The 12,603-nt window shown below is 43.2% G+C and overlaps 1 protein-coding gene across 2 annotated transcripts in view; it reads left to right on the top strand.

Annotated features, from left to right (window-relative positions):
• Nucleotides 1–8,776, top strand: part of Rfwd3 (ring finger and WD repeat domain 3) — a 32,100-nt gene extending 23,324 nt beyond the window's left edge. For both annotated transcript variants that reach the window (XM_005345657.3, XM_005345658.3), the window contains exons 10-13: nucleotides 1,387–1,563; nucleotides 2,606–2,820; nucleotides 5,070–5,281; nucleotides 6,875–8,776. In XM_005345657.3, the coding sequence (XP_005345714.2) occupies nucleotides 1,387–1,563; nucleotides 2,606–2,820; nucleotides 5,070–5,281; nucleotides 6,875–7,018 (748 nt within the window). In that variant the 3' untranslated portion in view covers nucleotides 7,019–8,776. The remainder of the gene's footprint in view (nucleotides 1–1,386; nucleotides 1,564–2,605; nucleotides 2,821–5,069; nucleotides 5,282–6,874) is intronic.
• Nucleotides 8,777–12,603: the final 3,827 nt, after the last annotated feature.

Genomic DNA, 12,603 nt, shown 5'->3' on the forward strand with positions numbered 1-12,603 from the left:
GGGGCTGGAGAGATGGCTCAGAGGTTAAGAGCATTGCCTGCTCTTCCAAAGGTCCTGAGTTCAATTCCCAGCAACCACATGGTGGCTCACAACCTCTTCTGGCCTGCAGGCATACACATAGACAGAATATTGTATACATAATAAATAAATAAATAAATAAATATTTAAAAAAAAGAATTTCATTTAGAAAAAATACTTAACTCACTTTTATTCATGTGCGTGTGGGTGTTTTGCCTTGATGGATGACTGTGCACCACCAGAATGCAGGGCCTTCAGAGGCCAGAATAGGGTATCGGGTCCTCTGGAATAGGAGAACAGCAAATGTTCCTAACTGCTGAGCCAACTCTCCAGCCTCCAAATAAAATCTTGTAAAAATGGGTGAGGGTGTGCTAAGAGAGATGACTTGGTAGTTACAAACACGGACTGCTTTTCCAGAGGTCCCAGGTTCAGTTCCCGGCACCCACATGGCAGCTTACAACTGTCTTAACTCCAGTTCTAGATCTGAAACTACTTCTGCTCCCCCCCCCCCCCCGCAAGGATACACAGACTTAACATGTAGGCAAAACCCCCATATGTATTAAAAAATGATTTCATGGGGCAGACATGATGGCATACATCTTGACGCAGCAAGTTCTAGACCTGCCAGGGCTGCATGGTGAGACCTTATCTCAAAGCAGGGACAGACTGAAGATACAGCACAGTGAGAGAATGCTTGCCTACCGTGCATTAATCCCTAGGTTCATTGTCTACCACCCCAGGAAGCATGTGTGTTGGAGTGCTCTTCTTACACAGTGTTACTAATGACTACTGGGCTGCTGAATTATAATTTTTGCTTTTTGGGTTTTTTTTTTTTTTTTTTAAGATTTATTTATTATGTATACAGTGTTCTGTCTATATGTATGATTGCTGACCAGAAGAGGGCGCCAGATCTCATTACAGATGACTGTGAGCCACCATGTGGTTACTGGGAATTGAACTCAGGACCTCTGGAAGAGCAGTCAGTGCTCTTAACCTCTGAGCCATCTCTCCAGCCCTAATTTTTTGTTTTCTTTTTATTTTCTACTTTCTTGTATTGCTTACTGGTTATTTGTGTGACAGTTAACTATAGAGAAAATTCAGTAGAGAAGGGATTGTATCATTTGTGTATTCCTTCAGTTTACCCTTTCATCTCATTGTAACTCAAGAATTAAGTTTGCAGACCAGAAAGCAGGAGTGTTTGGGAATTGAAAAGTATGCAATTCCCAGAGGAAATAAGGAAATCCAGATAGTTTAGGGTGCAGATAAGTTCTCAATAAATATTCCTTTGTTAAATGTCTTCTTATTAAACATCACCATTGTATACATGGTTTTCGTAATGTATAGTGGTAAAATCTCTTAACTCCACAGCCTAGAAACAAATACTGTTGTGCAGACTTATAATACTGGTCGTCCTGTTTGGAGCTGTTGCTGGTGTCTCGATGAAAACAATTACATCTATGCTGGACTGGCCAATGGTTCAATTCTGATATATGACCTACGGAACACAAATGCCTATATACAGGAGTTAGTTCCTCAAAAAGCCAGGTAGGAAAAACTTGTTTTTATGTAGATCACAGCATTCTTTTTAGATTGTTAACTGTATTAGTTCATTCCTCTGAGTGTCTCAGCAGTTGACCACCAATCTGAGGTAGGGTGTGGTAGTTTGGTACACCTTTAATCCCAGCGCTTGGGAGGCAGGAAGGTCTCTGAGATGAAGACCAGCCTGATTTACAGAGTGAATTTTAGACAGTCAAAGCTACACAGAGAAACCCTGTCTTGAAATACCAAAATAAAGTGGGGTTTTTAAAAAGAAAAGAGGCCGGGTGATGGTGGCGCACGCCTTTAATCCCAGCACTCGGGAGGCAGAGGCAGAGGCAGGCAGATCTCTGTGAGTTCGAGACCAGCCTGGTCTACAAGAGCTAGTTCCAGGACAGGCTCCAAAGCCACAGAGAAACCCTGCCTCAAAATAAATTAAATAGATAGATAGATAGATAGATAGATAGATAGATAGATAGATAGATAGATAGATAGATAGATAGAGTCTAACCAGTGCTGGCTGCTTATACCTGCCATTCCAGAGCTTAGCGGGTTGAGGCGAAAGAGTTATTACGAGTTTATGGTGAGAAGTTTAGAAAAATCATCTTTTCTGAGTAAAGTCTTTTTGTTACAGTGCGCTTTTTTTCCTTTTTAAGTGTATCATGTGTCCTGTTGAAAGTAGATACAGGATGTTATGTGTAGTTCCTTTTTCTTTCTCCCATAAAGATAGCTAATTATTTTTAAAGGGTGCAGGAAGCTGGGTGGTGGTGGCACCCGCCTTTAATCCCAGCACTCAGGAGGCAAAGGCAGGCGATTCTCTGTGAGTTCCAGGCCAGCCTGGTATACAAGAGCTAGTTCCAGGACAGGCTCCAAAACTACAGAGAGACCCTGTCTCAAAAAACCAAAAGTAAAATAAAGGGTGCAGGAAGATAGTCACCCTTCTGTTTGATTTCTATTGAGACCGAAATGTGGCCCAGGTCTCCTGGTCATGAGGTCTGGAGCACAGTATTGGATTTGGAGTGTGTGTCATAGTTTTCTTTTTTGCCTTCAGATGTCCTTTGGTGTCCCTGTCATACTTACCCAGAGCTGCTGTGGCTGCATTTCCTTATGGTGGGGTGCTGGCTGGAACCCTGGAGAATGCCTCCTTCTGGGAGTTAAAAACAGACTTTTCTCATAAGCCTCATGTGCTTTCCTTGGAGCCAGGGGGCTTTGTAGACTTCCAGACAGAGAGCAGCACCCGACACTGTCTTGTGACTTACAGGCCTGGTGAGTTCTGAAGTTCTCAGGGACCTGCTGTTTTGGTGGGAGTGGGCCGGGATGTGGATTTGTACAGGAAAGAAGACATTCCTTTGAGTGGTTTTGGTAAACATCTCTAAGGCTGACAGGCTTGTTGTATTGCCGCTCTTGGTGCCACAGTGAAGATGGTGGCTCCCATTTCCTCCATAGAGTCTGCTTCCCTGACATGCATTTGAAAACTTTCCGCCATGTGCTGCTGGAGTCCATTGCATTCACCTTCAGACCACTTTCCTTTGTCCCTCACGTCAAATCCAGGTGGAAACAGCCTGATGCCCAATCAAGTTTTTAGTTGTTCCATATTTGGGTCCAACGAAGTTAAGTAAGACTGACAGCCATGAGAGTATCGAGGCATCTGAACTCCACTGCCTCGCCTTCAAAACAAAACAAACAAAAACTGTATTCCTGATGAACCATGCTGATGGTCATTTTGGTAAGGGTTTGCCTTTTTAACTTGGACTTGAGGTCTCAAGAGCATGGCTCTGGCTATGAATTGTAGCCTTGCTCTAATAGTATTCTGGATATTTAGTAGTGGTTGGTTATGGTGTGCCTTTCAATCTTTGTCTTGACAAGCACCTAGCATCTTAAATTTTGGCCTGTAACTGGGCGTCTCTCACAAGAAATTTGTTTATACTGGCGGACACCTTTGTTGTGGCTCTTACTTGGTCTGAGTCCAATTTATTCCTCCTAGACAGCTGTTGTGTGGGAGAGCCCCAGCCAGATCAGAAGACAGGTTCAGATGAGACACAAAAGTAGCACAGCAAAACTCATTAAATAACAAAAGGAAGTTTGCTACTTAAAGCTCCAAGGAAAAGACCCATGCTTTGTAGGGCTCTTGGGAAGAGGCAGAGCCATCTCAGTGGGTACAGAGGAAGAAAAGAGCTTGTAGGACTACTGTCTTTATTAAGGCTTATGGAAATTGTTCCTTAAAATTTCTGAGGGGGAGGGGGAAATTTGCTAATTTAAAGAAAACTTGAATAGGGAAGCTTATTCTATGACTGATGTCGACCATTGTGCTTTATTTGTGATCAACAGTTTTGGAATGTGTTGAGTTTTAGTGAGAATATATAGCAAACAACCAACCACTTGGGATTTTTTATTTTATTTTATCTTATTTTTGAGACAGTTTTGCTGTGTACTCCTGGCTCTCTGGCACTATCCAACCTCAAACTTCAGCCTCAGCCTCTAAAGAGCTAGAATTATTGACTTGTTAGTTCACCATGCCTGGCTAATAGAGAAGCCTCTGTGTGCCCAGATTTTTATTTATTTATTTATTTATTTATTTTTTTGATTTTTCGAGACAGGGTTTCTCTGTGGCTTTGGAGCCTGTCCTGGAACTAGCTCTTGTAGACCAGGCTGGTCTCGAACTCACAGAGATCCGCCTGCCTCTGCCTCCCGAGTGCTGGGATTAAAGGCGTGCGCCACCACCGCCCGGCGGTGTGCCCAGATTTTAAGTCAGACCTAAAAATGGGTTTCAAGGTAGATATGTCAAGTGTGTCAAGTTGTCCATCAGATTGCCTGCTTGTGAGTCGATCACTGCACATTTGCTTTATCTGGGACACTGTTTCAGTTGCCGCTCCTGACCTTTTGGCTTTTTGCCAAATCATGCTGTGACTTCCATAGAAAGCTTGGGGGTTGGGGCTGGGAAGATGTCCCAGCAGTTAAACACTGGCTGCTCTTCTGGAGGACCTGGATTCAATTCCCAGGACCTACGTGGTGACTCACAATTGTCTGTAACTACAGTTCTAGGGAACCCAACACCCTTACACGGACTTACGTGCAGGCAAAACTCCAATGGAAAAAAAAAAGCTTGAAGGCGGGGGTCCCACTCTGTTTCCCAACTTTTATCTGTCATTCAGAAGTACTTTAGATGTAACTTTACTTGCTATAGCTGATGGAGTCCTCAGTGGAAGAAGGAAAAATGCCATTAGAATACCTGAAGAATCGATTCCCCAGAAGGTCTCAGAAGATATAGTGATTATTCAAAACCAGTATATTTCTAGAGTTGTTTCTCGGGTAGAAAAAACCTTTTGAAGATAACTTCTCTTTTCCTAGCCAGGCTTCTGAGTTTCATTGGTGCTGTGTTGTTGTATTTGCTTTATAGGTCTCATGGGTTTAATGTCTTTACCTTTCTTTGCCTAGCTCGGTTGTGAGGTTCCAGTACCTAGTTAATTTCTTTCGTATCATCTCCATGAGGTAACGCCTATTTCTCTGTCTCATAGATAAAACCCATAACACCATGCGAACTGTGCTGTTGGAGATGTCTTACAAACTAGATGATACTGGAGATCCCGTCTGTTCCTGCCTTCCTGTGCAAACATTCCTTGGGGGACCCACTTGCAAACTATTGACCAAAAATGCCATCTTCCAAAGCCCAGAGAATGATGGTAATGTCCTAGTGTGTACTGGGGATGAAGCATCAAAGTCTGTCCTGGTGAGCCTATTTTTATTTTATATTTAAAAATAGTTTGGGGTTTGAGGCCTAGACCTAGCGTAGTGGTAAGGCACTCTCCTGGCATACCCAAGGGAGTCAGTTTCAAGCACCGCTACTCCAGTCTAAAGGTAATGAGGCAGAGAGCAATATCAGAAGACACCTGTGGTTTCCAGATGCACGTGTGGGGGCACTATAAATATATACACGTATAAACACATATATACACATATACGCTCAACACTGTCGCTGGTATGTAATGATTACACCAGGTATTAAACAGTGTGAAGTAAGCCGGGCGGTGGTGGCGCACGCCTTTAATCCCAGCACTTGGGAGGGAGGCAGGCGGATCTCTGTGAGTTCGAGACCAGCCTGGTCTACAAGAGCTAGTTCCAGGACAGGCTCCAAAACCACAGAGAAACCCTGTGTCGTAAAACCAAAAAAAATAAAAAAAAAACCAGTGTGAAGTAATAGCACAAGTAAAGGGAAGAAAACAGGATTGCTAAAACATTGAAGTTTAATAGGAAGTTGACTTATTTAGGAAGTTGACGTCAAGTGTGAATTTCAGGCTGGCCGGAGCGGCACAGACCCTTTCTCAAGAGAAAGGGAGAGTCTGATGGTAGTTTATTATACCCATTTTGTTATTTCAATATAATTTTTTGAGCCATTGTATAGTCACTATGTAGATCTTGCTGGCCTCAAACTTGTCTCTACCTTCAGAATGCTGGAGTTCAAGGCATGTCTGACATACCGCAAGTTTTAAAAACTTGAGTGTATGATGTTAGGGGTGGTGAGTATGTGCTACAGTGCACAGGTGCAGGTCAGAGAACAACTTTGTAGACTTGGTTTTCCTTCCACCTTTACCTCGGTTCTAGACATCTAACTCATTAGGCTTGCATGGCAAGTGTCTTTTCTTACTGAGCCACCTCACCGGCACTATTTTAGATACTTTACAAGTTTCTTGTAATAAATGTTCTAGAAAAGAAAACACTTGCTAGAATGTATGTTCCATGGCTGGAGAAATTGCTCAGCACTTAAGGAGGATCCAAGGATCCAAGTTTGGTTCCCAACACCGAAATTGGAAGGCTCACAGACAGCTGTAATTCCAGCTCCAGGAGATCTACCTTCTTCTACAAGTATCCCACATAGACACACATAATTAAAATAAATATTTTTTTAATATAAGTTCTATGAAGATAGAGATAGTGGTCTTTTCTCAATTGACTCTTCTGTCTCTAGAGGAGACAATATTTAGAAGACTTCCGGCACATAGATGAAAGAAATGAGTCCTTGACTTGCTTTTCAAACCAACTTAAGGTGTGCTAGTTTTGTTTTTTGTTTTTTGTTTTTTTGTTTTTGGTTTTTCGAGACAGGGTTTCTCTGTGGTTTTGGAGCCTGTCCTGGAACTAGCTCTTGTAGACCGGGCTGGTCTCGAACTCACACAGATCCGCCTGCCTCTGCCTCCTGAGTGCTGGGATTAAAGGCGTGCGCCACCACCGCCCGGCAGGTGTGCTAGTTTTGAACAGTGTTAAGGTTAGAGACAGTTCTCACCTGGGCTGACTAACTGCTGACTTCTATTTCCACTTACTTTTTAAGCTGTGGAATGCTGGCAGTGGCTCGTTGCTGCAGGACTTGAAGACTGATCAACCTGTCTTGGACATCTGCCCATTTGAAGCAAATCAGAGCAATTATTTGGCCACCTTAACTGAGAAGGATGTCCATTTTTATAAATGGGAGTGAGCATCTTGAGACCTTCCAGTCATGCTGCTAGTTAATGTTAAGTATTATTCTTAGCACCTAGTAGCCCTGAACAAAATACCTGTATATATGCTGTAACTAGAACTTCTGGATCATAGGTTCATTTGGATTAGTGTGATTCTAGGTCACAGAGACACTAAGATTGTGTATGCTATTTGCACCAAAAGAGTACCTTTGTGAATCTTGCCTGGACCATTCTTTATTTAAATTCTGCAGATCTTACAGTCCTCTCAGCTGTTATTTAGGATCTGAATATCCACAATTTGGGGCTTGTGATACCCAACCGGCCTGAATTGTCTTGGGTAGAATTTGAATGCTCAACCTTTTAGCATTGATCTTGATCTCACTCACACCTCTGCACTGTTTGCCCCCTTGTTTGGTACTTCTCGTGCGGTATGTGTTGCATCAACAACAGTTACATTCCAGGTGTGTACATGCTTTCTAGAATGTTGACAAGTCCAGTGGTGGAGGTGGCTGAGCTAGCTGTATGTAGAGCCAATGGCTAGAGCTTGTGTGCATTCAGTTCATTGCATTGTGGGAGGTAAAGAAAAGGACCAGTTGTTGGGGCAATTGTGAAAGACTTAACTTTCTCTAGTTAGCTTAGAATCCTTAGGGGTTTTTATTCCCCACCAAGCCAGTGCTTAAGGACATACAGTTCCCAGGTAAAGGCTTCCTTTCCTGTGTGTGTGAAATGTCCGATTCTAAGTTCCTTTGATTTGCTTTCCAATCATTTCTGCAAGTATTGTTAATAAAGTGATTATTCTCAGGAAGGTAGTAGACCTGGACCTGTGGATGGCAGAAAGGAAGACACTTAGAACTTGCATCTGCTGGTCTTGAACTGTCCAGCATTTAGAGTTATGCTCAGGTTACATTTGTCTGCTTCACCTTAGGCTACTCCATTAAACCACTGCCTCTAGAACACCTTGTCTCAAGGCGCAGACACCATGGCCGGTTGCCTCAAATACTTGTTGGGGAGGCACTCTCCTGTCCTATGTGTCCTATGTGTCAAACTCGAGCTGTTTTGGATCTTTATTACCAGCAGGGAACTGTTAAGGTTAATTTTCCTAGAGTTCCAAGTTGTGGCTATATGTATTCAATGAAACCTCCTATTTGAAGATACTTAGGAGTTTTTGGCTTTGTTTTAATTTTAAAGCTTTAAAGATGTCGGCTTCCACAGCTTGGGGAAAAAGCCCCCCTCTCTCCCGCGCTTTTAAAAGTAGCTGCCTAGACCTGGAGCTTCAGGGGCAGGATAGGACTGAAATTAGATAGAACTCGGGGAACTTCAGCAGATGGCCACAGAGAAAGTGCCGGGTGTCAGGTTGGTCTGGGGCAGGGTTAGAATTTGACTTGCCTTGAAGAATGTTTAACTAAGGCTGACTGGTTAAGTTAACTACCACAGAAGCTAAAATAAATATCAAGCTTTGCCACATTTTGCATTTCCACAATAAATTTGCCCAGGGCCTCACAGTTGTTGAATTTTTGCTCTACTGCTGAGCTGGATCAGAAACCCAAATCTGTGATTTGGAAGCAGATTCACGTGATGGACTGATTCTCTAAAGAAAACCTTCCCCTCCCCACCCCTACTTGCAGGAACCTTCGTCTCTAGACCCAGACTCTAGTCTTAGCACCAGCAGGATGTTTGCTTTTAAATAATATAATAATACTTTGGAATTTCTGAATATTTGCTGTGTTTCTATGTTTGTTGTAATGTTAGCAAAATAAAGGATTTGCCATGCATATCATCAACTTCACTGTCTTGTGCCTGTGTCTACTAGAGTATACCTACCTCTTGGGAGAGGGAGGGGCATAGTCCTACTCTAGTATATTCTCTATCGGGTCCAGTACTGGATTTAAGTTACACAGGATGATCCACTAGACCTGAAGTAAGCATTTAATTTACTGTCTATTTATTTATTTGTCTGATTTACTGCTACTGAATCAGAGTCTCTTGTAGCACAGGCTGGACTTTCCCCACGTAGGAAAAACTGACCTTTCTTCTACCTTTATCTGCCAAGCACACAGATGTACTTGCAGGTGTGTTCCACTGTGCCCAATGTAAATATTTTATCTAAACTGGTAAGGCTCCAGCTGCCAGTTCTTTTTTGCCGTTGCTAATTGGAAGCTGCATTTGCCTCTTCAATCAGCCAGTATGGGAACACATACCTGTAATCCCAGCACTCCGGAATCTGAGGCTGGAGGATCAGAAGTTTCAGGCCAGATTGAGTTTTATAGTAAGGATGTACTCCTCAGACTTTCATGCTTGCCGGCTTCCTGTTACTGCTCAATTGAGGAAGGATGGAAGCAATTTATTTTTTAAAATTAGCTGTCAATACTTGGACGGCTATTAATGATGAGCATGTATAGGCCTTTGGGTTCCCCCCACTCAGCACAGTTCTAGCCTCTTGTCCAGATTGTCTGTTCTGTTCAGATCAGGATTGTGTAGGTATAAACATACTCTGCAGACTGGAAAAGCTGGAAATGTCTTCCAGTTGAGCAACAAATAAAAGTACTGGGTTCCAAGAAGAATCTAAAGGTGTAATAATACTGTTATTACAAAGCCAAGTGTTTGAAGGAAAGGGAGTTCTGAGGTGGAAATAAATCCCAATTGCCAAGTATTCTAATAGCATTTTTGCTTTTTAAGTTATTGTGTATCTACCCTGGCTGGTCTGGAACTCACCATTTAGCTACCTACATGGACCAGACTGGCCTTGAACTAGGAGAGATCCACCTACCTCTGTCTCCCAAGTACTGGGATTAAAGGAGTACAAAGTGCATTCCTAATGGATAAAGAATTTGAATTACTCATTATCTTCAAGGAAGAGGTGGTTTCAAAATTATAATGAAATTAAAACCAGGCATGCCAGCATTCTAGAAGCTGTGCAGGAGGATCTCAAGTTCAAGGTAAGCATGGAGAGAAATACCCTGTGTGTCCTCTACCCCCCCTCCCACTCCTCCATCCCCACCCCACCCCACCCCCCGCACCAAAGGAAATGGCATGCACATGGGGCTTCAGCTTTACGTGTCCTGCTTCTTCCACCCTACTTTAGACTATTTAAAACCTGGGAGTGGGAGTGCTGGAGAGAAGGCCCTTGCTGCTTTGAGAGGATCTGGGTCCAGTTCCTATGACCCCACAACTATCCATAACTAGAGTTCCAGGGAATCCAGTGCCTTCTGATCTCCAAGTGCACCGGGCAAGCATGCAGTGCACATACATAACATCAGGCAAAGCGCGAGTAGAAATCTTTTTAAAATTTGAAATGGTAAAATGTAAAAGCTTGTTTTGACTCCAGGTTTCTGTCTCCAGGACAATGTAGGCAGATGACCTTTGTGCTGAAAAATACAACAGCCGTATACATTGTTGAGGCACTATTTATCCAACAGTGAACACTAGGCAGAAAGACTGACCTAGAGGCTCCGTGTGGGCCACAACTACATCTGAATTATATAGAGGAAATGATGAACATAGAGGGGAAAATAGGATTAAAAAACAGTTAAAAAGACTTGGAGCTCTATCTAGGCAAAGCTCTGCATTGCCAACAATTGGATAAGGTTACAATTAAAGTTATAATTAGAAGCTCTGAGCATCCTGACTGCCTAGATTATACAGTAAGAGCTTGTCTACAAAAAAGCAAAATTGCTATACCTTCTAACTCTTGCTGCTTATAGACCCTAGCATCTGACTTAAATGCTATCAGCATTAGAATTGACGCCTTCAGAAGAGATCTGCTCAGCTTTGTAGTAGAAGTGATATGAGTCTTCTCTCTCCCTCTCCCTCCCACCCTCCTTCCTTCCCTTCCCTCCCTCCCTCCCTCTCTGTTTTGTTTGTATTTCAAGTTTCTCTGTAGCTTTTTTTTTTTTTTTTTTTTTGGTTTTTCGAGACAGGGTTTCTCTGTGGCTTTGGAGCCTATCCTGGCACTAGCTCTGTAGACCAGGCTGGTCTCGAACTCACAGAGATCCGCCTGCCTCTGCCTCCCGAGTGCTGGGATTAAAGGCGTGCGCCACCATCGCCCGGCTTCTCTGTAGCTTTTTATAATTATTTAATTAAAAATTTCCACCTCCTCCCATTTCCCTCCCACTCCCCTCTTCTCTGTAGCTTTGAAGCCTGTCCTGGAACTTGCTCTAGACCAGGCTGGCCTCAAACTCACAGAGATCCTCCTGCCTCTGCTTCCCGAGTGCTGGGATTAAAGGCGTGCACCACCACCGCCCAGCTTCAAGTCTTTTCTGTTAAATGTGGTCTAAAAATTGATTGTTCAAAGCCAGGTGTAGTAAATGCCCACCTGCAATCCTAGGACTTGGGAGGTGGAGCCAAGAGGATTGAGGAGTTCAGGACCTCCTTCACTGGATACTGAGTTTGTGAGGCCAGTCTGTGTCTCAAAACACCTGACCCCTGCCAAGCAATAGATCTCAAGAATTGCTTGTACCCAGGTACAGTTGGGAAGTGATGACAATGGGCAGGAGAGAAACAGAATCTAAACCTGGTGAAGTTCTGGGACCTGATTTACCCCAGTGGCCCTGGCTCCATTTCCTCTCAGGAAGGGGATGCCTTAACTGTTAAGATAATGTACTTAGTACCACTAGGCAAGCATGCCCCTTCCTCAATTTCCCCTCTTTCTCAGTGTCAAGAAAAGCCCCAGCTACTAACTTGCGTTTCCCTGATAAGAGGAAGGACAGCTAGGCGTGGTGGTGGTGGTGCCTGCCTATAATTCTAACTCAAGGTGGAGGCACAATGACCAGTTCAAAGTCATCCTTAAGAATAACCTGGCTTGCCGGGCGGTGGTGGCGCACGCCTTTAATCCCAGCACTTGGGAGGCACAGGCAGGAGGATATCTGTGAGTTTGAGGGCAATTTGATCTGTGTATTGAGTTCCAGGCTAGTTAGGGCTATACAGTGAGACACTCTTAAAAACAAAAATTCCCACAAAAGCAAACCAAACACCACAACAAAACACATACAAGAATAATGCATACAGGGGCTGGAGAGGTGGCTCAGAGGTTAAGAACACTGACTGCTCTTCTAAATGACATAGGTTCAATTCCCAGCACCCTCATGGTAGCTCATAACTGTCTATGACTCCATTATATGGGATCTGACTCCCTTACATGAACTTACCTGCAGGTAAAACATTAATGTACATAAAATAATAATACATTTTTAAAAAATAATGCATACAAAAATATTTCTTTTCTAGGAAAGGTTTTCTTCTTGTGTACAGAATATGAAGTAGTAACGGATAACCTTGATCTCACTAGAGAATATTTGAAGACTATAATGGCTGATCTATTGTAGTTTTGCCCTTTACTCTAGGACAAGGTCCTTCCTAAGGTGTCTGTCCTACTGGTCCGTGGCTTTCATTTCTAGGGTGTTGCCTTTCTGAAGCCTCAGCTGAGGAGTTTACCCAAGGCTGCTTGTATCTCAGCATGGTTTTATTTATTTGTTTGTTTGTTTGTTTGTTTATTTATTTATTTATTTATTTTTTTCAAGACAGGGTTTCTCTGTGGCTTTGGAGCCTGTCCTGGAACTAGCTCTGTAGACCAGGCTGGTCTCGAACTCACAGAGATCCGCCTGCC

The sequence above is a fragment of the Microtus ochrogaster genome, chromosome 4 (genome assembly GCF_000317375.1).
Source record: "Microtus ochrogaster isolate Prairie Vole_2 chromosome 4, MicOch1.0, whole genome shotgun sequence".
In the NCBI taxonomy this organism is placed as follows: Eukaryota; Metazoa; Chordata; class Mammalia; order Rodentia; family Cricetidae; genus Microtus; species Microtus ochrogaster.